The sequence below is a fragment of the Glycine max genome, chromosome 13 (genome assembly GCF_000004515.6).
Source record: "Glycine max cultivar Williams 82 chromosome 13, Glycine_max_v4.0, whole genome shotgun sequence".
NCBI classification, from domain to species: Eukaryota; Viridiplantae; Streptophyta; class Magnoliopsida; order Fabales; family Fabaceae; genus Glycine; species Glycine max.
Genome location: NC_038249.2, coordinates 25,108,230 through 25,132,220, shown reverse-complemented (window position 1 = coordinate 25,132,220; position 23,991 = coordinate 25,108,230). Strand labels below are relative to the sequence as shown.

The window sequence follows — 23,991 nt, the reverse complement described above, 5'->3', positions numbered from 1 at the left end:
TGATTATTTATGGCCTATTATATAAATATTTATCTCTTGAATTTCCCAACAAGACCTATCCAAGTAAACAAAGTATAACAACCCATCAGCTAACAAAAGTATGTATGTTCCCTACATGCTATGGACCAACATAGTTATGGCTAAGAAAATGGTTGATTGGATCAGCATGCATGCTGCGCCACCAGAACACCAAGCCAAGAATATATCCTGTTCCAAACCCCAGCAGCAAACGGACAAAAAAAGAGAGCATGATTAAGGGACAACGAGCAAATATAAAAACCATACTTCAGACATCTAGGTTGGTTCCCCTTCTATGTGAGATATGATGGTTTGAAGGCATGTTGGAAGAAATAAGAGTTTTGATGAAGCCCTTAATGCACTTGTTGTGAAGGGTTGTGTGAAGCTTTTTAGTTTGTGGTTATGTTTGTTGCCCTTAATAAGTTTTGATGAAGCCCTTAATACATCAATCTGTAACTTCTTAACGGTGCTGAACATGGACCAAACAAACAAAACATACCATAAAAGTTGACAAAAAATTAAAAAGAAAATAAAATTATAAAACGAGTAACTTATTTAAAAAAAAACAGAAACATATTTAAAACCAATAAGTAAACATTTTATTTTTTATATAACAAAGTAAAAAAATCATCATACACCTAAATCAACTCATATCCTCTCATATATAATTATGTTAAATTCTTAAAAAAAATATTTTATGGTCCATACTAATTTTGTTAGACTTAGATTGGATAAGAATAGATAAAAAAAAAATAATAATAAAATGAAAAAACTGAAGAAGACCTGGCCGAGGCTATCACCAAAACACATGATCCGCACCTATTTTTGATCTGGTCAGTTACTCACTCACTTACTTAGGAGAGTAGTGAGTCGAGTCAGTGAGTCAAACTCGTGGACCCCACTCGTCTCCAACCTCAACCTCAACCCCATTCCCCTTTCCCCTTCTCCTTCTCAGTCAACATCGTCACTCCAAAACCCTACCTCTCTCTCCGATTCCCATGTCTTCTTCCTCCTAATCTCCCTTCTCTCACCCCTCCTATTTCAATTCGCACCCCCCCATGGAATCCTCCGCCACCACCGTTTCCCCCGATTCCGAAAACGACACCACCAACACGCGAGTGAACGGCTACGTCGTTTACACTCGCCGCAAGCGGACCCTCACCCTCCATTCCAGTAATGACGCCGCCAAGTGGCTCAGAACAGCTGATATCAAAGTCGAAGCTCGCCACGGCGGCGGCGGCGGCGGCGACGACGACGTCGTTTTCAAGCGCCGCCCCAAGCTCGAGTCTGAATTAACGGAGGTGGAATTGAAAACGGCGACGTCGTTGAAGACGACGAAGAAGATCATTGTCGTCCACAAGAAGCCCGTCACCGTCAAGGAGCTATTCCAAACGGGCTTGCTCGATGGGGTTCCGGTCGTTTACGTCGGTTGCAAAAAGGTTCCTTTCGCCATTCCATTTTTATTCTCTTCATGATGCCGTAGATTGTGGCGTGCTACGTGTCCTAACCTTGACCGATCTTAATTTTAGATATGATTTTTTCACGATGATTCTCAACTCATTAGATCAGAAGACTAATCAACTCGTGATGCGTAATTGTTATTTATCTAAGAAAATTTTACACACAGTTTGACACATTCTAAACTTAGCCAAGTACATTTTCTGAAACAAAATCTCCCAATATCTGATCTGGTTCGGCACGCCAAGGACACTTTAGAAAATGCTTGCATTTGGTTGGTTAGTTTTTTTTAATCAGCAAAATACTTGGTTGGTTAGTGAGTAGTGACTCTACTTGTTGACTGAAAAATATCCTGACCCGTTGGGGAGTGCGTTGATAAAGGTTAATATTATCAATGCAATTTAAGTTTGAGAAATTATAGATGTAAATTGTTATTTTTTGTAAGTTAGAGACAAATACGAAAGAGCAATGAAATAAGATGAATGATGTGATGGAATGACAGGGAGAACAGATTAATTAGAAATTGTGTTGCTGTAATAATTTCTTATAAGAAGAATAAATAATCCATGATAATGTAAATTTTTTTATACGGACAAGGTTTGGAAATTAACCTCTTGTAACAATAATACGAATCTTCAAATTTTATCCTTTTCTAAAAGGGTTCTAATCCAATCATAGCTTAGCAATTACGGCTTGATTAATTAATACTACAATGTCAACTTGTTTTTAATATAAAAAGTTTTAGATTGACACATTAGGTCCTCTTATAAATCTTTTAGTTTTTTGGCCGGGTGGGTCACGAGTGGTCTATTTTGAAGTGTGGCTTTCATGATGAAATATAGTGCCACTGAGTTGAATTAAATGTTGGTATGGTGCGTTGGGATTGCAGGATTCAACTACGGAATTGCGAGGTGAAATTAAAGATGGGGGGATCTTGTGCTCATGCCGTCTGTGCAATGGACGCAGGGTGAGTTATCATTGTCGTTTTATCTTTGGGTCATGCTGTCATGGGTACCCACTACACTACCCAGTGGTTCCTTTGGTTCGAGACTACCCTTTCATTTGTTCTTCGTTCTTCCTTATGCCCTTGTAGGTTATTCCACCTTCCCAATTCGAAATTCATGCGTGCAACATATATAAGAGGGCAGCACAATATATTTGCCTTGAAAATGGGAAGAGCCTGCTTGACCTAATGAGAGCATGCAGGGCAGCTCCGCTACATACATTGGAGGCGACCATTCAAAATTTTATTAATTCTCCGCCCGAGGAGAAATATTTTACTTGCAAAAGTTGCAGAGGTGAGAGCTTTGCTTTTGTTATGCTTGTTGTTCAGTTATCACTCTGATCATAGTTTTTGTGTTAAAATCATTAAACTAAACAGGAAACTTAAGATTATCTAGTGTTTATTTTATTTTGTTGGATACTTATTGGTACTATTATTAATTGTATAGGGTGTTTCCCTTCTTCCAATGTGGAAAGAGTGGGGCTTTTATGTCTATCTTGCGTGGAATCAAGGAAATCTGAAAAAAGTTCTATTCATGCCGTGGGTAAAAGAATAAGGTATTCATTTCTTTTGCCTGCTTAGTTTGATAGTTAACTTGCTGCCTTTGCTGAGATTTTGAAAAACCATGCCCTATGATTATTTGTTTACTTGTGTTGTAAAGTTAGTAATAATCTGTGACTCACTAGAACAATGGCTTTTGAAGGATAGAAGTTAGTGTTTATTGAAAGTTGAAATGCCACATAGGATCTTGATTCTTGAATCTTGATCCTTGATATTTGTTTTAAGAGTAGTACACAAAATATTCGGCAAGTTACAAATTCAAGAATCAAGTGATGGCAGCTCAAGGGTGAAAAACACTTGTCTTTAAAGAAGAAATTATTGGAGGAAGGTAATTGAGCATCACAAGGTAGCGTTAACCTCATTTGAGATGAGGTTTCTAAGAAGGATAGAATGGTTGGTAAAGTAGTCTTCAGTGAATCAAGAAGTTTTGGACTGAGATAAGGAATCTTGGTGGTGGAAGGAAAGTATTCAAGAAATGGTAAGAAACAAGAGGGAATGTTTTAAAGCTTACACATGCAATAAAGTTAAAAAATTGGGAAAGGTATTGGAAGTTTAGAAATGAAACAAGTAAAGTTGTGAGTGAAACATGATCCAAAGCTTTTGAGGAGTTTTTACCGAGATCTTGAAACATAGAATGAAAAATGCAATATATATAAGCTTACCAAAAATAGGGAAAGGAAATCAAGAGATTTGAACCAAAATGTTTAAAGATGAAGGAAAAGTTTTGGTTATAGATCAAGATATCAAAGACAGATGGGAGAATTATTTTTATAAGTTTTTTCATAAGTGTAAGAATCAAACTATAATATGGAGGGATTAAAAATCCAAGTGGACAAATAAAATTTTATTTACTACTGTAGAATCTGAGTCAGAGACATTAAAGAAGCCCTTAAGAGTGTGGATAATGGTAAAGTTGTTGGTCTTGGAGATATTCTTATGAAGTTTGGAAATGTGTAGAATGATAGGGTATTATTTGGCTTACTAATTAATTTAAAGAGATTTTGAGACCTAAGAAAATGACTGATGAGTAAAGGAGAAGCATTTTGGTTCCTGTATATAAGAGCAAAGAAGATTCAAAATTGTATAAATTACAGAGGGATAAAACCTATGAGTCACACTATGAAATCATAGGAAAAAGTGATTGAGCATAAATCAAGAGAAACTTGGATTTTAAAGAATTATTATAAATTTATGCCCGAAAGATCTCCTATCTTTTATGGGGGCTGATGGTACTGAAATAAAAAAGAGAGACATACATATGTCCGTCTGTCTTAGTGTCTTATATCTAGGCTAGTTTGAGAATTTCTAGAGATGAGACCAAGGACTTTCCTATAAGGATAGGTTTACATCAAGGCTTAACCTTGAGTCTTTACATGTTTAATCTAGTCTTGAATATGCTTATTAGAAACATACAAAACATTATCCTTAATTGCATGTCATTTGCAAATGATATAGTTTTGATTTTGATTAAGGAATCAAGAGAAGATATTGACTCCAAACTTGAGCTTTAGAGACAAACATTGGAATCAAAGGGTTTTCACTTGAATAGGGATAAGACAAAGTATATTGGATTACTATTTTAACAAGAAACAAGGGAAAGGACATGGAGGTAAAAATTGGAGATGATGTTAACATAGGTTTCTCAATTTAAGTATTTGGGATCAATAAGATGATGGAGAAATTAATGAACATGTTACAAGCAAGATACAAGCTGGGTTGTTAAAATTGAGAAAGAGTCAAGGGTTAGGTATGACTGCAAATTACCTATCAACCTCAAAGGGAAGTTTTATCCTTTCGTTATCTTAGTGAATGTTGGAATTTAAAGGGATGAGAGAAAAAGTGGGAGTACCAAATATGAATTCATTTAGATGAATGTATGGCCACACAAGATTAGAAATAACAAGATATGAAATGATTGTGTATATATTGGGGAGATATTGGTATGTCATCTGTCGAGGAAAAGATGACAAAAAAAATTGGTTAGGTGATTTAGACACGAGAAATAGGTCTCTGGAAGCATTGATGAGGAGAGTAGATTACATGGTTTTTAGTCTTATGAAAAGAAGTAAAGGGAAACCGGGAAGAACATTTGAGGAAATTATTAATAAATGGGATCTCACGGTGAATAATATTTCTGAGAATTTATTGTTCAATTAAGCTCAATGACATTGTTTGGTCCATGTAGCTAATCTCACCTACTAGGATATGACTATTGTTGTAGTTATGAATGTTCATTTTACATTTTGCTTACAAATACAGCTGCTGTCTATCTGATATAGCCATTGTAGGAATTATAAAAGAAAATGCAGCAGGTAACATTTACAACAGAATAATAAAGAAAAGACAATGCTCTTAATTTGGTCCTCCAATGTGAGATGTGTCACCACAGTGCTCTAAAGTTAAGATTACTAAATACTAAATTGTTCCCCTAAGATTTAAATAAATCATCACTAATCCTCCAAAGATTTAATTTGACATTGAGTTGGTTGCTCAAAATTATAAACTATCACTGAATTCGTCTTTATGGAGAGTTAAAGGGGTGATGAAAAGAAAATCTGAGACTAATTTGGTTACAAATTAAATCTTGGAGGGACTAATTTGGTGACAAAATCTTTTGGTGACTAAATTGTTGATTGAAAAGAAATTTGAGGGACTAGTTTGGCAACCAATTTTTTTTAAGGATTAATGTGGTAATACATACTTTCAGATTCAGAAGACTAAGTTGAGTGTTTTCTCAAAGGAAAAATGAACTTCCTTACTAATTAAAAGATGGAAGTTTTTTATTCTAGCTTTTCTTGAATGGATATGGTTTTATGAAATTGCTTATTTTACTGCTTATCAACGTGCTGAATAATAATTGCTTTACTAGAAGGCTTCTCATAAAATAGTTCCTTATCATAAAACAAAAAGTCATTCATTTTCTTGATTTTTGAAAGATATGTTATAATTTTGACATCCTGAAAAAATGGACACAAATTGGGATGGCTCAGAAACTTCAGTCATTTCAAAGTCACTGGTAGTGGTTGACTACCAATTTGTGTGGTTGATCCACAGATCTTATAAAAATTTAATATAAAGCAAACAATATCTTAATCTTAAGGCAATGCAATAACATATATTACATGAACAAAATAAGATCTGATCATCTGACTAGATATATCTTTCTTCTAGTTTAAAATGAAAGCAAAATATGTGCAAAATGTTGAAACCATGTTTATGGTGCTATGAAAAGATTTTGAGCCCCTTTCGCTCTCTGACATTCTTTTCTTTCATCATTGCATTACATTATTTCAGGTCCCCTCGGCCAGTATTATTCTCCCATTCATGTTCATGTTGTACTACTGAATCTGAACTCTGTATCTCTCCTCAAACTAAGAAACAGTGGAAGACAAGAACAAAGTTGGTATTTATATCTATTTCATTTATACTGTATATGATGCAAATTTGAAAAGTTTTTGCATAACAATTTTGCACCAACTAAGAAACTGTATGGTTAAATAGTTTTGAACTTGATGGATTTCATAGAAGATATTTCTTATTATTTGATCATCTGCTTTCTTGTTGCTATCGAACAAATTATATATTTTTTAACTTACATGCTCTTGAACAAATTATATGTTCATCAAAACTGGTTAGAAGCTCAAATTCTTCCAAGATTGTTTCCGAGCCTATTCTCTTTCCCAAGAAAAGCTTGTTCAACATGGAGACAGTTTTTCTAATATCATTCTTGATATTATTAGAGGATAACATAATTGCACATTAAATTGTTTATAACCAAGTATCCTTGCCTCCCTTTTATTGTAATCACTTGTTATTACTAGGTCATCCAAACTGTCGGTAAAATTGAAGACTGTACCAATTACTTCAAAGTGTTTATCTCCACAAAACAAAAGTCAGTGGAGGATCTCTAAAAGGTTAGTTCCTTTCTGCCCCTTGTCTTGTGTGTATATATATCTGCCTGTAATTCTTTTTACAAATCTTCTTTAGTGATGATAGTAATTATTTTTCACCCAACATATTCTTCTTTAGGTATCAACGATTACATAAATTAATTTTTGAAGAGGATGGATTGCCTAATGGAGCTGAAGTAGCTTATTATGCACGTGGACAGGTAGTTCATGTGTGAATTGCACGTACAAATAATTGTGTGTTGGTTACCCTGCTAATTGTTTCATTCTGGTTGGCAGAAATTGCTTGAGGGTATCAAAACACGCTGTGGAATTGTCTGTCGATGCTGCAACACTGAGGTATTTTTTCTTACTTTCATCTCGTATGGTTTTTGGCACACCTCAGAAATTTCTATGTTGTATTAGATAATGTTTTCAAATTTCATTTGTTAAATGTTATGCAGGTCAGCCCCTCACAGTTTGAGGTCCATGCAGGCTGGGCTTCTCGCAGGAAACCGTGAGTTTTCTTCTTGTCAAGTTTCCGGCGGGGGGGTGATGTGGATTATGGTTGTATGGGATGAATATTCAGAAGCTTTTGAATTGCTTGTACCTATGAATTTCATGGCAGTATAATGTTTGTGGCAGTTATGCATACATCTACACGTCAAATGGGGTGTCACTCCATGAGTTAGCAATATTTCTCTCAAAAGATCACAAATGCACTACAAAGCAGAATGACTATGTATGTGTTGTTTGTTGGGATGGTGGAAACCTGTTGCTTTGTGATGGATGTCCAAGGGCATTTCATAAAGGTCAGATTTAAATGACAAAAAAAGACAAATTATCTAGTTTTTATTGTGTGTGGAATCATCCCCCCCCCCCCCCCCCAAATTTCTATTCTCTGGCATTGTGCCAAGTTCTATATCACCTACATTGAAGTCAAGATATCTGAGATGCAGGACTTTCTATACAACTATATTCCCTAGGGTGCTAACATAAGAAAAAATTAAGTTACTTGAAGAAGGAGCAAGAGAAAAATGCTTGTTTATATATTCTTTGCTTTCTATAATACTTTTTTACTTCCTATGCTAAATACCTTATTAATAGTTATGCTCCACTAGATTTGATTTCAAAATGCTTACAACTTAGCATAATCTCATTTGTCTAATATTATTGATGGATGGAATCATTTTATCCCGTAGAATTTGTACTTTGGCCATGGTTTGAGGCATTTTGATTATAAACCTCTATAATTCTAAGACATTGCTTTCTACAGGTATTAAATTAAAGAACTAGATGAAGAATTTATTTCATACTGCCTAATTTTTTGTTTCACTGTTTACTTAATTGGAAGCAGCAGTTATGAAGAATATTATCTTTGATAAATTACAACACAGTCGTCATGTAAGTGGATTTATATGTTGTGTCACTGTGTTTGGAAATGTACAGAATGTGCATCTGTATCAAGTATTCCTCGGGGTGAGTGGTACTGTCAAATTTGTCAACACACATTCCTCAGAGAAAGGCCTGTGTTATACAATGCCGATGCTGTGGCAGCTGGAAGGGTAGAAGGTGTTGATCCTATTGAGCAGATCGCCAAGAGATGCATTCGCATAGTAAAAGACATAGGAGCTGAGATGGGTGGATGTGTTTTATGCAGGTGATAATTCTATTGTATTGTATTGAATTAGAACATAGAAGCCAATGTATGGACTTCATTTGGCTCTCATCTAACATTGTACTTCTTGAAATTAGCAAGGGTCATCATGCTTTTACTTTGGTATTCAAGTTTAATCATAGATTGATGTAATAGATTCGTGATTTTTCACCTTTATATATTTGAAAAAGAAATTGTGCATGTAGGAGTTCTGACTTCAGCAGATCAGGATTTGGTCCTCGTACAATTATAATTTGTGATCAGGTGTGCATTATAGTACATTTTTATTTTTTGGCAACATATAGATAGCCCTGGTAACATGTTAAGTCATGTTCTCTTGTTTGAAGAAGTGTATGATCAACATCGATTTATGCTTGGTTCTTGATGATGCTAGTATCTAACTCAAGGGATTGATTTGATTATACTGAACTAACTTCATGTTGTTTTTCATAAACCCCCTTTCCCCCCTACTTGTTTGTTGTAGTGCGAAAAGGAATATCATGTTGGCTGCTTGAGGGATCATAAGAAGGCATATTTGAAGGTACTCACCATATTGTTGTCTTTATATGCGGATACATTAGTTTGGGCACCGACTTTGCTCTTCACTTTTAGCCCATTGGACATATTATGTGTGGAAACAATGACAGGAGTTGCCGGAAGGGGATTGGTTTTGTTGCAATGATTGCACAATAATACATTCTACTTTGGAGAATCTCTTGATTAGGGTGGCTGAGAGACTCCCTGAAGCTCTTTTGGATGTTATAAAGAAGAAGCAAGTGGAAAGATGTTTAGAACCCCTTAATGAGATTGATGTACGATGGAAACTTCTTAATGGAAAAATTGCATCTCCTGAAACTAGGCCATTGCTTTTGGAGGCAGTGTCCATGTTTCATGTAAGTTCTGTCTGTCCATATGAGTTGCTTCATCATCATCATTACTATCATTCATCATCATCCTATCGTTTTATTGTTTATCATTACTACCATCATCCTTGTTTGTTCCCAATGAATGGTAGAGCTGCTTTGCATTTTTATTAATGGCGTTATTCTTCGTTTATTAGATTGAATATTCTTCATCACATGACTTCAGCGTGTGATTTAATAGTTGTTGAAACAATTATGTATAAATCCATTTTTAGGCAAGTATTGAAAAGTTTTGCCTTCAGCAAAAATGCATGTTCATGGATTTATGATTTTATAGTCATTTTCTTCCTGCTTTATGTCAGTGTAAGACCTACACCATTCAATCACTTCATCTAAAAGGTGATTTTGATCAATTAAACAATTGAATCATAAGTATATATTATCTTAATTGTTTGTGTTAAATATTTTGTAAAAATTGAGCAACAATTAAAATATAATCAAAATCTTCTTATTCCCATATTTAAAAAAGGATATATTGTGTTAAATTTGATCAATAAGGTATCAAATAATATTGGATTAATATAAGATTTTATAGATGAGAAATATATGATTAAACATTTCACTAATACCAAAAAACAAAACAAAAAAATAACTCACTCCAATGGTAGGTTTTAAAACAAATTTATCCAATTATAAGCATAGTTGTCAATAATGGTGCTATTGCAGTGCTTGGGCACAACAGAGGAGTGATAATGGAACATTTCTCCATGTTCACTATCTCACTCTTCATGAGAAAGCCCAAATCAGTGCATATCTATTGGGGAAACCCTTTGAGTTATTCATAAGATTATTAAAAAAATTTAATGCAATTGTTGGACTTTGACCTTTAGACATATCTTGCATGTTTCAGGAATGCTTTGATCCTATAGTTGATCCAGCTGCTGGACGTGACCTTATTCCTGCCATGGTTTATGGGTAAAAATTATATTAGAACATTTGTTTGCTTTTCAATTTTCTCTTCAATTTCTTTCTTCCCTCTGTCTCAACTAACATATCATTCACATGCAGAAGGAATTTGCAGACTCAGGATTTTGGAGGAATGTATTGTGCATTATTGATTGTCAAGTAAGAAGTAGTTTTCTGTATCTAACTTCAATTATTTCATACCTTTCTTTCAGTGCTGTTCACTTTTTGTTCCCTTTGACATTGAAGTTCATCTGTGGTATCCGCGGGCATGGTTCGAATTTTTGGTAGAGATATTGCTGAACTCCCTTTAGTTGCAACAAGATATAAGAACCGTGGAAAGGTGCGAGACTGCGTTACCAAATTGATTAGCATTTCTTGGGATATCATTGTCTCACCTGCCCCCAACCTCATTTTGTTTCAAAATATTCCCTTAGGGATTTAAAGTTCAGGTTGGGGAAGGTGTAAGTGACCTGTATAAACATATCTAATAAGCTACTAGCTCTGCAAATGTTTGATTTGCAAAATCTCCAATTAATGCTTCATAAAGTTAGCTATATCTCACAAGTTTCCTTCTAATGTGTTTATTGACAATAATAGATTTAAGGCCTCTTTGGATTCAAGTCACAAGTGCTTTTGAGATCTTTTCTACTGGAAATATAGAGTTTTTTTCAGTAGAGAAGCTCTTAAAAGAGCTTCTAGCCTTGTATCCAAACAGGCTCTTAGTTATGTGATCCCCACTACTGCTCTTTTATGTATTTAAAATGGTTTCTGTCTTGCTTGCTTCATAATTTCATCTGATTGAAGTTTTCTGTCTGGAATTGATATATTGCTCTGTAATGATGGTTTGAATAGCAGGATATGACTAGATAAAACTTGGGTTTTGTTATGTTATAATCACTTTTTCCTTCGTCTTTATAATGCACTATTTATATTTATATTGATATACCCTTACAGGGCTACTTCCAAACACTTTTCGCATGCATTGAGAGGCTGCTGGCTTTTTTGAATGTGAAAAATCTTGTGCTACCAGCTGCTGAAGAAGCAGAATCAATATGGACAGAAAAATTCGGGTTTAGCAAGATGAAACTTGACCAGGTATATGTTTTGCTCAACTTCTTGCAAGTTAGGATCTAGGTTAACGATTCACCACTTCATTCTTGCATTCTGTTTTACGTTGATATACAATTAGGTTTCTGTGGTTTTGATAATTTAGCTAGCTGCATTATTTGTCACAAAGACTCACCCCAGCTCAAAAAATGATCGGAGTTTAATTGTGTTGCAGCTCACCAACTATAGAATGAACTGCCATCAAATCATGGCATTCAAAGGGACAAACATGCTTCATAAAACGGTGCCTCGATGTCGGGTCACCAATTCTCAAGCATGAGAAATCTGTATACTAGAAAATCAATCGTGAAAGGGGAAAACCCTAGCTTTCTCGTTGCTTACATGTCCATGTGGGGTCCACTTGTGTGCATTGTTGACATGTTGACCTGACGGCTTCAATGAATTAATAAATTACTTGGTCCTTATATTTTGCCAAAATTTTGTGTTTTAGTTCTTATACCCGGAAACTCTAAACTCTGTATTTGTCTTTGTTGTGAATGGTCAAGTAATTGTTAACTTTTAGTGCTTTAACACCCGCACAAAAATTTAAGGTCCCGTTCGGGGTAAATCCAGTTTCTGTTTTCTGTTTTTAATTTCAACTTTGATTTTGAAACTATTGGGTTTGTGGTGTCTCCTTCTCTGGGTTCTCCCTCTCCCAAACTCCCCAAGCTAGAGATACTAATCATAGACAAAGACTATGCTCCCAAACCTCACCGTCTCAGCCTCTCCTTGTCGCCTCTGCCGCATAAGTTCGTTCACCTCATTCCTCTTCGACTCATCACACCAAGTCACTACCTAAACAAACTCAATGCACCAAAACATGAAACTAGAATTAATCAAAAAGAACCCACTTTCATAAATCATAGAAACCAAAAAAAAATTCTCTTTCAGAAATCATAGAAACAAAAAGCTCCCTATCCTCATTCCTCGCCATGCCTATGGCAGTGGATTCAACGTGAAATGGGAAGGGAAGGGAAAGTGAGTGTTACGGTAAAGAGCAAAATCAGAAACAATAAACATATTTTTATTGTTTTTCAAATGGGATTAAAACTGTTTTAAAAAATGGAAAAAACCAACTCAATTCATTTTTTGTCGAACAGATTTCCATTTTAAAATACATTTTAATCTCTAGGAATTTTTTGGTGGTTGTTAAATAGACAGAAATTTGAAAATGAAGATGGTTTCATGATGCACTACTCTTAACCGGATCAATCTTAATTGTCTCAAACAACGAAGCATTATGTTTAGCTTTACAGTAAACACTGACTTCCAACCATCTTGTAGTGATCGTTGTTAGGAAAGCTAGATGAGGAAACTACGTTAAAGTTAGGTTGCCATAGAACTTGGTCTAACAATTAGACTCGTCAGATGCATAAGTGGAAATCCTATATGATTTTGGTGATTAAGTAGAAATTTGGTTTCCCATATTGGGTCATACAAAAAGATAGTCAACCAATCAGAATCCAAAAACTAAACTAATATTATTTAACTATAAAGAAAAAGAAATTGACAAAATTACATCATAAGGTAATGTTTGGTTGCTGGGAAGAAAAGGAAAAGAAAGATAGAGAATAGGTAAAAAAAAGAAACATGCTAGAAAAATAAATTGTTTGGTTGATGATAAATATAATGAAATAGAAGAGAAATATTTGAATTAAAGAGGATTGATAGGTAAAGAAAAAAGAAAAAAAATGTTATACTGAAATCTTCTAGTCCCCTCCTTGAACTTCTTGCTAGTTGATTAATTAGGTTATATTGAAATCTTCTAGTCCCCTCCTTGAACTTCTTGCTAGTTTATTAATTAGGTTATATTGAAATCTTCTAGTCCCCTCCTTGAACTTGAAATGCTTGTTTTAATATTGAAGGGGACGTGAAGATGACGCTAGTTATTATATTTCTATAATTGATGAGGTACAAGTGGTTAATGTTAAAGTTAGTTACAGTTATATTGTTTGAATAATATTCAAGTTCGATACTTGACCATATTAATTCTTAATAAAATTTTATTTATCTTTCGACCGAACTCAGAATTAGTTAGAATTTTATTCTTTTTTCTTGATGAATCGAAGGTTAATACAAAAAAAGTTATTAAATTCTTACTTCTTAGTTAAGTTTCGAAATAATTTACTAAGCATTTTAGATAACATTTTTCAAATAATAGTCTAAATTAATATATGTTTCGTGTCAAATTTCTTATATTTTATATGGCTAATCACGACAGTGACAGTTACATGTTATTGAAATATTTTAAAATCTTCAAAAAAAATTAATTGGACTTAAAAACTTATTTTGCATTCCGGTTAAAAAAAACTCTAGCCCATCTTAAATATTTTTCTTCTTTCTTTTTCTATTGTTCTTACTTGAAATTTCAGGATATTTTCACCTCGTTAATGCATTTAGTTAATCGGTATCGTTAAATAAGATTAAATAACTCATGTTTAACATTTGAGTTGTTCAATCTCCATCTAATAGTTCAAATTTTCTAATTACATGCATGTATACTATTCTTACTAGATTCTAAAGTGCTCTTCAGATTGATTTTCACCAGCAATACAATCTCCTACTTGGTATGCCGAGCTCCTCTGGACAGTGGAGGTGGTAGATGTAAAGATACTTTGACACTCAAATTATTGAGTGAATCATAGATTTATATGGAGTTAGAAAATATCTATACCTACATGTACCCCTTTATTTATAATGGTAGAATTTGTTAGTTAGTAGGACAAAAGATTACCTATTTATGAGTTAGTGGGATAGGTGATTGAGTGGTTATTATTCACTAATATTTCTTATAACTCATATACTTTTTTAACATTACTGTTTTTTTTAATTTACAAAAATGGAAAACTTTTTAAAAAATTGCATAAATAGGAGTCAAATTTGCCAAACATGACTTTGAATGTGGAAATTGTGTTTTGAAACACAATTTTATTTTATTTTACCAAAAATGTGTATATAAACATGCTTTTTATTATATAAAATAACTAAAATTGTATATCAAAACAAGACTTCTTAATAATAAAAAATCATGAACAATTAAAAATCATTTTCGAAATATCAAATGCGAATTACAATAACAAAAAACTTATACACTTCTAGATTGCTCATTCTAGAATTATTTAACAACCGTGATGGAGGAAAAGGGAGCAACTGTGGTGGCAGAGGCTTTGAGATGGAGGTACAATGTAGTAGAGGTTAAAATTATGGAGGTGCAGGTAGTAAAACATAGAGTTTAGGAAGCAACAAAAGTTTTCCTACAATGGAAGGTGGGCTTAACGAAGGAGCACCTTATGCACCAAACACAAGAGCGCCAGTGTGGCGATCCCCGTGACATACACAATGTCCAATCCAACGGTTCACATCCTCAAATACTTCCTTGACGCGGATCGCGAAACAATCCAACGGCAAAGAACCCTCCCCCTCATCCTATATAATCAGAAACCTCAACAGCACGAAGTCCAAAACAAGTGTACAAGAGTACAACCTTTTCAACTCCGAAGGCGAGCCACGATGTCAGGAAGAGGAAAGGGAGGCAAGGGTTTGGGAAAGGGAGGAGCGAAGAGGCACCGTAAGGTTCTGAGGGACAACATCCAGGGGATCACCAAGCCTGCGATTCGGCGCTTGGCGAGGCGTGGCGGCGTCAAGCGTATCAGCGGTCTCATCTACGAAGAGACACGTGGCGTTCTCAAGATCTTCCTCGAAAACGTCATTCGCGACGCTGTTACTTACACCGAGCACGCTCGCCGCAAAACCGTCACTGCCATGGACGTTGTTTATGCCCTCAAAAGACAGGGCAGGACCCTTTACGGTTTCGGTGGTTAGTTAGGACATTATGGTAGGCTCTTACTCTTATTAGTATCGAATCATATGTTGCTAGATGGATCTTCACATTGTAATGGCTGTTGTTGTTTAATTTCTGTTCCCAGCTTATTTTTCTTTTAGCCGCGCTTATTAACTGATCACTTCTTTTGAGTGATAATGTGACTAGAGATTTTTATTTATTTATTTATTTCTGGGTATTGCGAACTTGAGGGTGGAAACATTATTATAAAATGAAAAGGAAGTGCGTCGCCGTTTGCATTGAATCATATAATCTTTTTATAAGCTATAAATCTTTTCCCATCCAAGTGCAATGAGATTCAAAACTTAGGCCCCTACTGATTTTGTGTTACTCATTCAAAGGGATGTTGCATAATAATTGTCTTAATATTTAATTGTAATTTAATTTTAAAAAATCATATAAATAGTATTATTTCAAAGGAACAACAAATAGATAACAGTTTGGAAAGGAACATAGAAGAATGTTATATTTAACATTCCTTTAGGCATATACAACCATAATTAGAAATTAAAAAATTGCTTTTTTTAAAGGTGAATCAAAAGTTGCTAGAAAATATTATCTCAAACATTAACAGACACCAACTTAAAATAAAATTAAAAGACACAAGGATTCCATATTTATTACAAACAAAGCCACAAAAAAGGAATCATTTCATCAGTTTCTAGAAAAGCTTCCAATACCAAATACATTCATTCTCCATTGTGGCTTAGTTTTGATTCAGCAATTGGGCATGTATTATGTCATCAATCAGCATAGACATGTTGCGGTAAGAACCACCTTCTATGGCTTTCGTTGCCATGTCTGCGTACTTTTTAGCTTTGTCTTCTTTTGTACCTTCACGCATCACTTTCTCTATAACCTCTTTAAAACACTGTCCATATTCATCAACACATTCTCCATACTCATCCTCTCCACAATGCATAGCAATTTCAGCTCTCATCGCCACACCAATCTCAGCCACATGAGCAAGAAGCTTTTCATTGTAAAGCATTTCAACAACAGACACAGGTAATGCCACCAAAGGCACAGCAGCACAAATGGCATCCAATGTGGACATCCATCCACCGTGTGTGAAGAACGCTCCAACTTCTTTATGTGAAAATATCGACACTTGTGGCACCCAGTAATCTCGATTCAAAATCCCTCTATCTTTGACCCGCTCTTCAAATCTTCTAACAACCACCTTTCCATTTCATCTCTCCCATATATTCCTTCAAGATTCCAAATGAATGGTCTTTATGTTGCTTCCAATCCTAAACCAATCTCAAATGCTTAGGTTCTACTAGACAAAGGGTACCAACATAAATTTCCGAGCTTTGAGGCCATGAGTTTAGCCACTTCACATATTGGTTGGTTTCTATTTCACTAGCATTTATGTTTTTGCTAACTCTCCAAGCTTTGTCCCAATCATCCTTGTTTGACAGTGATAAAGGGCCAACACACCATACGTTATGCCCTGTAACCCTATAGTACTCTTCAACATATTCTGCTTCCAACTCTTAAAAACTATTCACCACTATCCCATATGCTTCTGCTTCAGATACTCATGTTCTCACGTATAACATTCAAGTTTCGGCTTGGGCCAAACTTGAATATTGTGGGCAACTTAGATTTCCTAATTTCAATTCTGTGGGGGTAATCCATGGATAATAAACTGTTCTGAATCAGTTTCATGGACCTTATAAGCATGCAAGTTGTAATTGCACAAGAGATTGAAACAATTTATCCAATCAAATATTATTCTCGGGGCTTTTAACTTGGTTGCAATATCAACAACACAAAGAATGTACTTATCATATATAATGCAACATGGAAAAGGGTTTAACTTTTCAAGAAGCTCTTCTAGCTGCGGTTGCAAGATATTTGAAGTTGTGAAAAAGTTCTCCCTGTAATCTATTGAAGGCAGTTCTATGATTTCAAACCTCTCTGGTAGTTTTCATTATGTAATGTAACTAGTTGAGTTTGGATTGGTGACTTAGATTGGATATCTCTATCGATGATGGCTCTGAATTGGGTTTCGCCGCGGGGTGTGGTGACTATGGTCACTTTCACATTACGACGTGCTATCAACTTGGTCATGTCTACCATTGGAGGAATGTGACATGGAACCATCAAGGGGATGAACACAAAGTGAAGGCTGCATCCTGGTGTTTTCTCCATTGGAAGTTCTTGTGTCGTGTCACAGGAAGACTGAAATTTGAAGGGAAATAAGTTGAGTTTCGTGAAACTTGTTACGTATTTGGATTTAAATGGAGGCTGCTAGACAAAATATTAAAAATATCTTAATCTTATGAAACTTGTCTTACATATCATGTGCTTAAGGTTGCGGCTACAGGCAAAGAATAGTACATGTAAGAGTTTCAATTTTGTCATTAGAGTAAAATTGATATATTCTCCAACAATATATTTTTTATGTACTAATCTTCCTAATATTATATGAAAAGTATTAAATGCAAAAATAAATACACCTTTTTGAGGAAAAAATTATTTCACTTCATATATCCTAGAAATATTACAATATTTGATTCTTTCTTCATCTAATAAAGTAGAAAGATTAATAAAAAAAGATTCTATAAATCATATACACTTAATTTCCTTTAAGCAATATACACTTAAGTAAACACTAATTCACGCCAGATAGTGAACTGCAAATCTAGTCATAAATGGCATGCCTTTTTTATTTATTTTATCGCCAGTAAAAAGTGGCAAATGCCTTATAACTCTTTCTAAAAATAGAAAATATTTATTATGTAAAAAATATAAAAATAATTGACTTAAATATGTTTTTTTTTCCTGAATATAATCTTATTTTGCTTTTAATCCCTAAAATAATTTTATTTGACTTTTGGTTCTTGTGATTTTTTTTGGTTTTAGTCTTGCCATTTTATTTTAATCTTTATAGTATTTTTTATTTATTTTATTCCTTATAAAATTTATATCATCATTTGGTTTTAGTTCCCATCAAATATTTTTTAAAGGGACTGATTCAAAATTAACAAAATACTATAGGGACTAATAAAAAAGTAGATATATTAAAAAAGGACTAAAATAAAATAAGTTGAAATATATTTTTGGTGCCTGCGAGTTATTGTCTTTTTATATTTGGTCCCTATAAGTTTATTTTATAATTTTAGTTCTTGTAGTTGACGTTTTTTCAATTATGATCTTTATAAGTTTTTTTTTTTTTAGTCCTTGGAAGTTTATTTTTCAATTTTAATTGCTTTAAGATTTTAATTTTTTTTATTTATAATCCTGATAAGGTTATACTTACAAGGAACAAAATTGAAAGAACCTAACCTTACATGAACAATATATTTAAGCTAATAAAATAAAAAGTACAACAAATGTTACATGGACTGAAAATCAAGTTTTTTTTTTTAATCTTGAAGACAAAGCAAAATACAACTATACTTGACGTATCAAAAACATATATATGTCAAAAGCATTTAATAATCATATTTTAAAGTAAGAATTTAATGACTATGCATTAGTATAAATTTTTTAACACATTCAACAATAAGCAATCATTATTCATATGATTTTTAAGGTAATTTTTATAAAAAAAATTAAATTTATAATATATGATAGTTTGTGATTAGAAAATAGGATAAATTATATTGCTTTACATTGTCAATTTTTGTATAGGAAAAATGAAATATATTAAACGAAATGAATTTGATGAGCTCACAAGTAATGCCTCGGCCAGACCATTAAAGTATTAAAAAGGGTTGGGAAAAAGAAACAGGTTGTGAAAATGCCACAAACAAAAAGCATGGTTCCCGCCAAGATCCATAACTCCTACTATATCCTACTTTGCTAACCACACATCTTGCACAAACTAAAATGACGTGTTGGTGGACAATCCTCAAACATGACCCATTTTCAGGAATTGATCAGTGCAACATCAGAAGAAACCCCATCATAGACCAACAATACACTTCCAGCACACCACTATGTTCCCCATTAAAGGGCTTTGGAGAAAAATTTCATCATGTTTTTGGTATTGTAATAAGCATTCTTTATCCCTGGTGGCCATTCAGATTCGTCAAACACAGGCCCGGAGAATTACACCATTCGAAGAATGAGTAATTGAATCCTCTTTTACCTTATAATGCATCCAATTCCACGTGTAAAACATGATATCACCCATCATATATTCATACGACAGGCTGCCTTTATTGAAAGTCATTTCTTGTTTTCCAAATGCACCACATAATAGCGACCCATACGAATCTCCAAGCCTTCGATCCTATCTTCCCTTCAATGCACCACATAATTTTGTGATTGTTCAGCTATCCATAGCACCACTTCCAAATTCTGTCTGCAACATAACATATCACCAAAATATGTAGGGTTGTTTCCTCTACCTTACCACAAAAAGGGCAAAGGTAATTATTATCATTGAACACAATGCCTTGTCGTCTCAGATTCTCTCTTGTTGGCAACCTATTATGAGCCACCCTTAAAAAAAATGCAGTGCGGATAGAGGTCCTTTTATCTGCCATAAATTCTTGTAGAAAATACTGTCATCAGATTGTGTCTCTTGCTGTATGGACCTATAAGCTGATGAAACCGAGTATTGACCTAATGCTTGTGACCTCCAAGTCTACGAATCCTTTGTGTTTTTCTTCAAATTTACCCTGTTAACAGTATCCCAAAACTCACCCAACATGTCCTTCTCCCACTCAAACCACCTCCAATTCTCCCCGTGAAATCCCAAAACCAATCATCCCCCTCCCACGAGCCTAAACTTCCCACCAACTCCTTTGTTGCAATAAATTTAGTAGCAAACTTTTCCTCTCCTCACCAACAATCCGACCAAAAGTTAAAGATATTGCCATCACCAACATTCCATGCAGTGGTGGAGCTTGAACTAAAAATTTTGGGGAGAAACTGATGATGACAAAATTAATTTTAAATAAAATTAAATTTACATAATTAATTATTATAGAATTATTTTTGGTCAAAGTAAAAAACTCTACCATAATTTTTTATCATAATTGATTCTACTGTAATTTTAGAAACAACAATTCAAACATACTTTGATTAAAATCAAGATTCATCGTGGCCTACCATATAATCCTATCTAAACACACACTAAAAACGATGACTCCAATGAGATAAGGCCACGGATTCAAATAGAGTAAGTTAAACACACTCTAGAACTAGAAGTGGAAGACTACTTTGTAGAGAAAAGTCTTCACGTGCATAAATGTGTTTAAAGACATAAAGTCTCCTCCTTATATATATAAACCATTTTTGGCTTGGGTAGCATCATCTACATTTATCTATTTTATGAAATTAAAATATGTTATTAATATACTTTAACACCTAGTACTTTTTACTATTGTTTTTTCTAGTGATGTAAAAAGTATTTTTTTTAGTAGTACAATGTACAATGTGTATATAACTTATTCTCAAACACGAGGTTTACAAAATGATCAATAGAAAGATGATAGATTTATCCTTTCTTCATCTTATATTTTCATATTTAAGACCGAAGAAAGAAATTTTTCAAGAATGTTCGGTGCGGAAGCATTTGCGATGGAAGCCATGTCAATGTCCTCCAGACAAACGTTCGGTTGGACAAACAGATCGTCTCAAGCGTGGTCCCTTGAAGGCTTGAAGCAGTGGCCCAGAGACTCACAAATTTAATTAATGAGCATCATTCTTAATTTAATAAATTTCATTTTCCATGTAAAATGTGTTTTGTTCTACACCATAGAAGTGATTTTTTAATATTTATAATTAGAAAGTTATAATATATAGTCATAGTTTGTAGGTCATAAACATAATTTCTCTGCAGATTTCCTACCTAAATTTCACCTAAAATACACAAAATGTTAAAAATGATGCGTCTAAAAAATGTGTTAGCATATACTCCTCCAATGTACTTTGGCATGCAGAGATTTATTTTCTCGCCGTAAATTAAAGTCTGACTGCAGTAACATAGCGTTCAGACTTCCAGTTCCGTGTTAACGACTCCATGCACAATTAATTTCATCATGAAAGAAAGACTATAGTTTCAGTTCGGATGGAGTCAAGTTGAAGATTTCAAAGTTTAAACTAGATTGCGACAAGGTTGAGTTCCTGCTAAAATAAGTTTTTTTTTTTGGAATATATGGGATCAAAGACTCCCTTTGACGGGTTACAGTTAGTATGAGAAACGTTGTCTTGAAAGCTTCGAGTTAGCAATAAAATGTGTATTTAAATAAATACGCTTCGATTTGATTAATTATCATTAAGTGGAGATGAAAAAATAATAATAAAGGAGGTAGAGGGATCTACTAGGAAGACATTGGAGCAACTGTCTCCAATAACTTTTAAAAAATTATTAATATAATATGCATGTGTAATTATGAATTGTGTCCATAATATTTTTTTATTTATATGAATCAAAATCAAGTATAAACTTATGCACATTCTTTAATCGATCGACTTAGTTAGGTTTTTTAATATTATGTCTATATATAGTATGAAATGCAATATAAAATATCAATCTAGCCATAATATAAGTATTTGCTTCCTCAAATTTATGCACATGAACATTGTCCCCGCACAATATACATTTTTCTGGTAAAGGCAATGATTTTAAAAGAACATATAGGATAAAGAAAAATGAGTATATTATTTGATGATAAAGTATAATTAGATGAATTACTTTTTAAAGTGCAACATAGATGTACTTATAAACCTAGCTCACAGTCAAAAATATTTTAAAACCATTAAAATTTTTTATTTCTTCCACAATTGGCTTCGCTGTATAATGGATGTACTCCTTTATTTTAGTTGTTGTACTACTTAATTTCTTATTTTATTTGGAGTCAAAACAAATATTTAAACAATTATTAATAATTAATAAAGAAATTTTAATGGATTTAATAATTTTGTAGGATTAACTTTGTATTTCTTATGCAAGTAATATTTTTTGTATGGTCAATTAGTCTAAAGTCATAAACTATTTTGAATAAATGAAAGATTAAAAACATATTTCATCCAGAAGAAATTATTTGTTATTGTCTCATTAGACTCATTGATGATGTGACAAGTTTTTGGACAACAAACATCTTTCATAAACAAAAAAATTTGTAGAATGTTTCATAAATTATTATAATAAAATATAATTTATTTTAAACTTATTTTTTGAATTATTAAAAACATTTGACAAAATATATTTAATTCTCTTTGATTATAAAAAACATAGTACTTGTTTGATGACCTAGTAAGGATAGGAAACTATGTTATCATATTGTAATATATTATTGTTTGTGCATCAATATATGATTTGTTTATCTTATTGTCTATTTTATCATATGTGTGTAGCGATTTTTTTTATCTTGAGGGGAGAGTTGGGTTTAGAAAACAATAAGATAAGATAAATACTCTCTCTCCCTCCCTTTTACCACCCCAGCCCTTCCACAAATTGTAATTTTATTGTAATTGTTGTGACCATCATCATTATTATCATCATCAATTATCACAACTATTGTCATTGTTGTCATCATCATCATTGCTTTCACCATCACCACAACTGTCACCGCATTAACATCGTCATTACAACTGCTATTGCCGTCACCACTACCAATAATTCCTTGCAACCATCATTGTTCTTACTACTATCGTCATTGTCATCAACACAAACACCATCACCATCGTTGTTAACACTAGTACCATCATTATTGTCAGCCACCACTATCACTAAAGTTGGGTATATGAATAAGGCCTTTGGGCCAACCATTTAACCCACAGCCTGCCATCAGCCTAAAAAAATTGTCATATTTATGATTGTGGGAAAATAAAGTTGAGTCCAAGTACAAAAAGTAGAAAAAGATACAAAGGTTTATCCATAAAAATTAAAAACCAAAGTTTTGTATCACACAAATATTTTTTTAAGGGATAAATTTCAAAATGGGACTTTTAAAATAAGTCAATATCTACAAACTACAATTTAATTATTTATTTATTGCATTTTTTTGTTTAGTTTTGGGGGTCGGGGGTTGACCAATTACCATGCAAGTTACACGGTGCAAAAGCGGACTAGTTAAATGCTAACTTGTTGATTTCGTGATCTTATACGAATGGGGTGCACTATGCAACTGTTGTGCTTCAAACATAATAGAAAAGTGAGCCTGGTCTAATCAGTGAATTTTTACACTAATTCGCTGTAGTGAGTTGTCAATTTTTGTGGCAAATGTGTTCAATTTCACTTTTTAAAAAATAAATATTTCACTGTAGTGAGGTGTCAATTTGCTATGATAAAATTAAACTACTTTTAGTTTTAAACAAAATTTTTGGAGAAAAAATGAAATCAAACAGAGAAAAATATTGTTAACATAAAATTCATATAATTCTTCATATGAAATTCATTACTAATCAATCTCCTAATTTAATGAAATCAAGATTCAAACTATAATAACTAATCCTAATTACTTGGAAATTAATCCTTAGTTCCAAGCCAAATCCCTAATCCCTTAGGTGATTTAGACCTAGAAACTCATAGCTTATTCAATGAATCTCTACAAATGCAAGCGTTTGATCCATTCCTATCATCAAATCCTTGTATAATTTCAATTCAGATATAGGATTTGAACTTGTTTCCACACAATCCAAATCCCTAAAAGTTATGTTGA

General features: G+C 33.5%; 2 protein-coding genes and 1 pseudogene across 3 annotated transcripts; 2 read left to right on the top strand and 1 right to left on the bottom strand.

The window, feature by feature from the left end:
* The first annotated feature begins 803 nt into the window (after positions 1–803).
* Positions 804–11,958, top strand: LOC100816654 (uncharacterized). Of its 2 annotated transcripts, XM_041008121.1 has the most exons (19): positions 804–1,457; positions 2,366–2,443; positions 2,570–2,774; positions 2,928–3,036; positions 6,335–6,439; positions 6,862–6,954; positions 7,070–7,151; positions 7,228–7,287; positions 7,392–7,444; positions 7,573–7,739; positions 8,377–8,587; positions 8,791–8,848; positions 9,069–9,125; positions 9,232–9,477; positions 10,358–10,422; positions 10,516–10,572; positions 10,660–10,753; positions 11,368–11,508; positions 11,696–11,958. In XM_041008121.1, exons 1-19 carry the CDS (start codon positions 1,077–1,079, stop codon positions 11,798–11,800), a joined length of 2,367 nt encoding a protein of 788 aa, XP_040864055.1. In that variant the 5' UTR covers positions 804–1,076; the 3' UTR covers positions 11,801–11,958. The 2 variants fall into 2 exon arrangements, 1 of the variants encoding a protein (XP_040864055.1); XR_005887837.1 differs by lacking the exons at positions 10,516–10,572; positions 11,696–11,958 and having other exon boundaries at positions 854–1,457; positions 10,626–10,753; positions 11,368–11,423.
* Positions 11,959–14,969: 3,011 nt separating this feature from the next.
* On the top strand, positions 14,970–15,496 carry LOC100779597 (histone H4). The gene has a single exon (XM_003542532.5). The coding sequence runs from the start codon at positions 15,031–15,033 to the stop codon at positions 15,340–15,342; it is 312 nt and encodes a 103-aa protein (XP_003542580.3). The 5' UTR covers positions 14,970–15,030; the 3' UTR covers positions 15,343–15,496.
* Positions 15,497–15,557: 61 nt separating this feature from the next.
* Positions 15,558–23,099, bottom strand: LOC102663090 (UDP-glycosyltransferase 73C3-like; annotated as a pseudogene).
* Between the last annotated feature and the right edge of the window lie 892 nt (positions 23,100–23,991).

Coding starts and splice junctions, on each gene's coding strand:
- LOC100816654 (XM_041008121.1), top strand. CDS start 1,077: ATGGAATCCTCCGCCACCACCGTTTCCCCCGATTCCGAAAACGACACC. Junction 7,152..7,227: donor CTTATTATGCACGTGGACAG/GTAGTTCATGTG, acceptor TCTGGTTGGCAG/AAATTGCTTGAGGGTATCAA. Junction 7,445..7,572: donor TGGGCTTCTCGCAGGAAACC/GTGAGTTTTCTT, acceptor TGTTTGTGGCAG/TTATGCATACATCTACACGT.
- LOC100779597 (XM_003542532.5), top strand. CDS start 15,031: ATGTCAGGAAGAGGAAAGGGAGGCAAGGGTTTGGGAAAGGGAGGAGCG.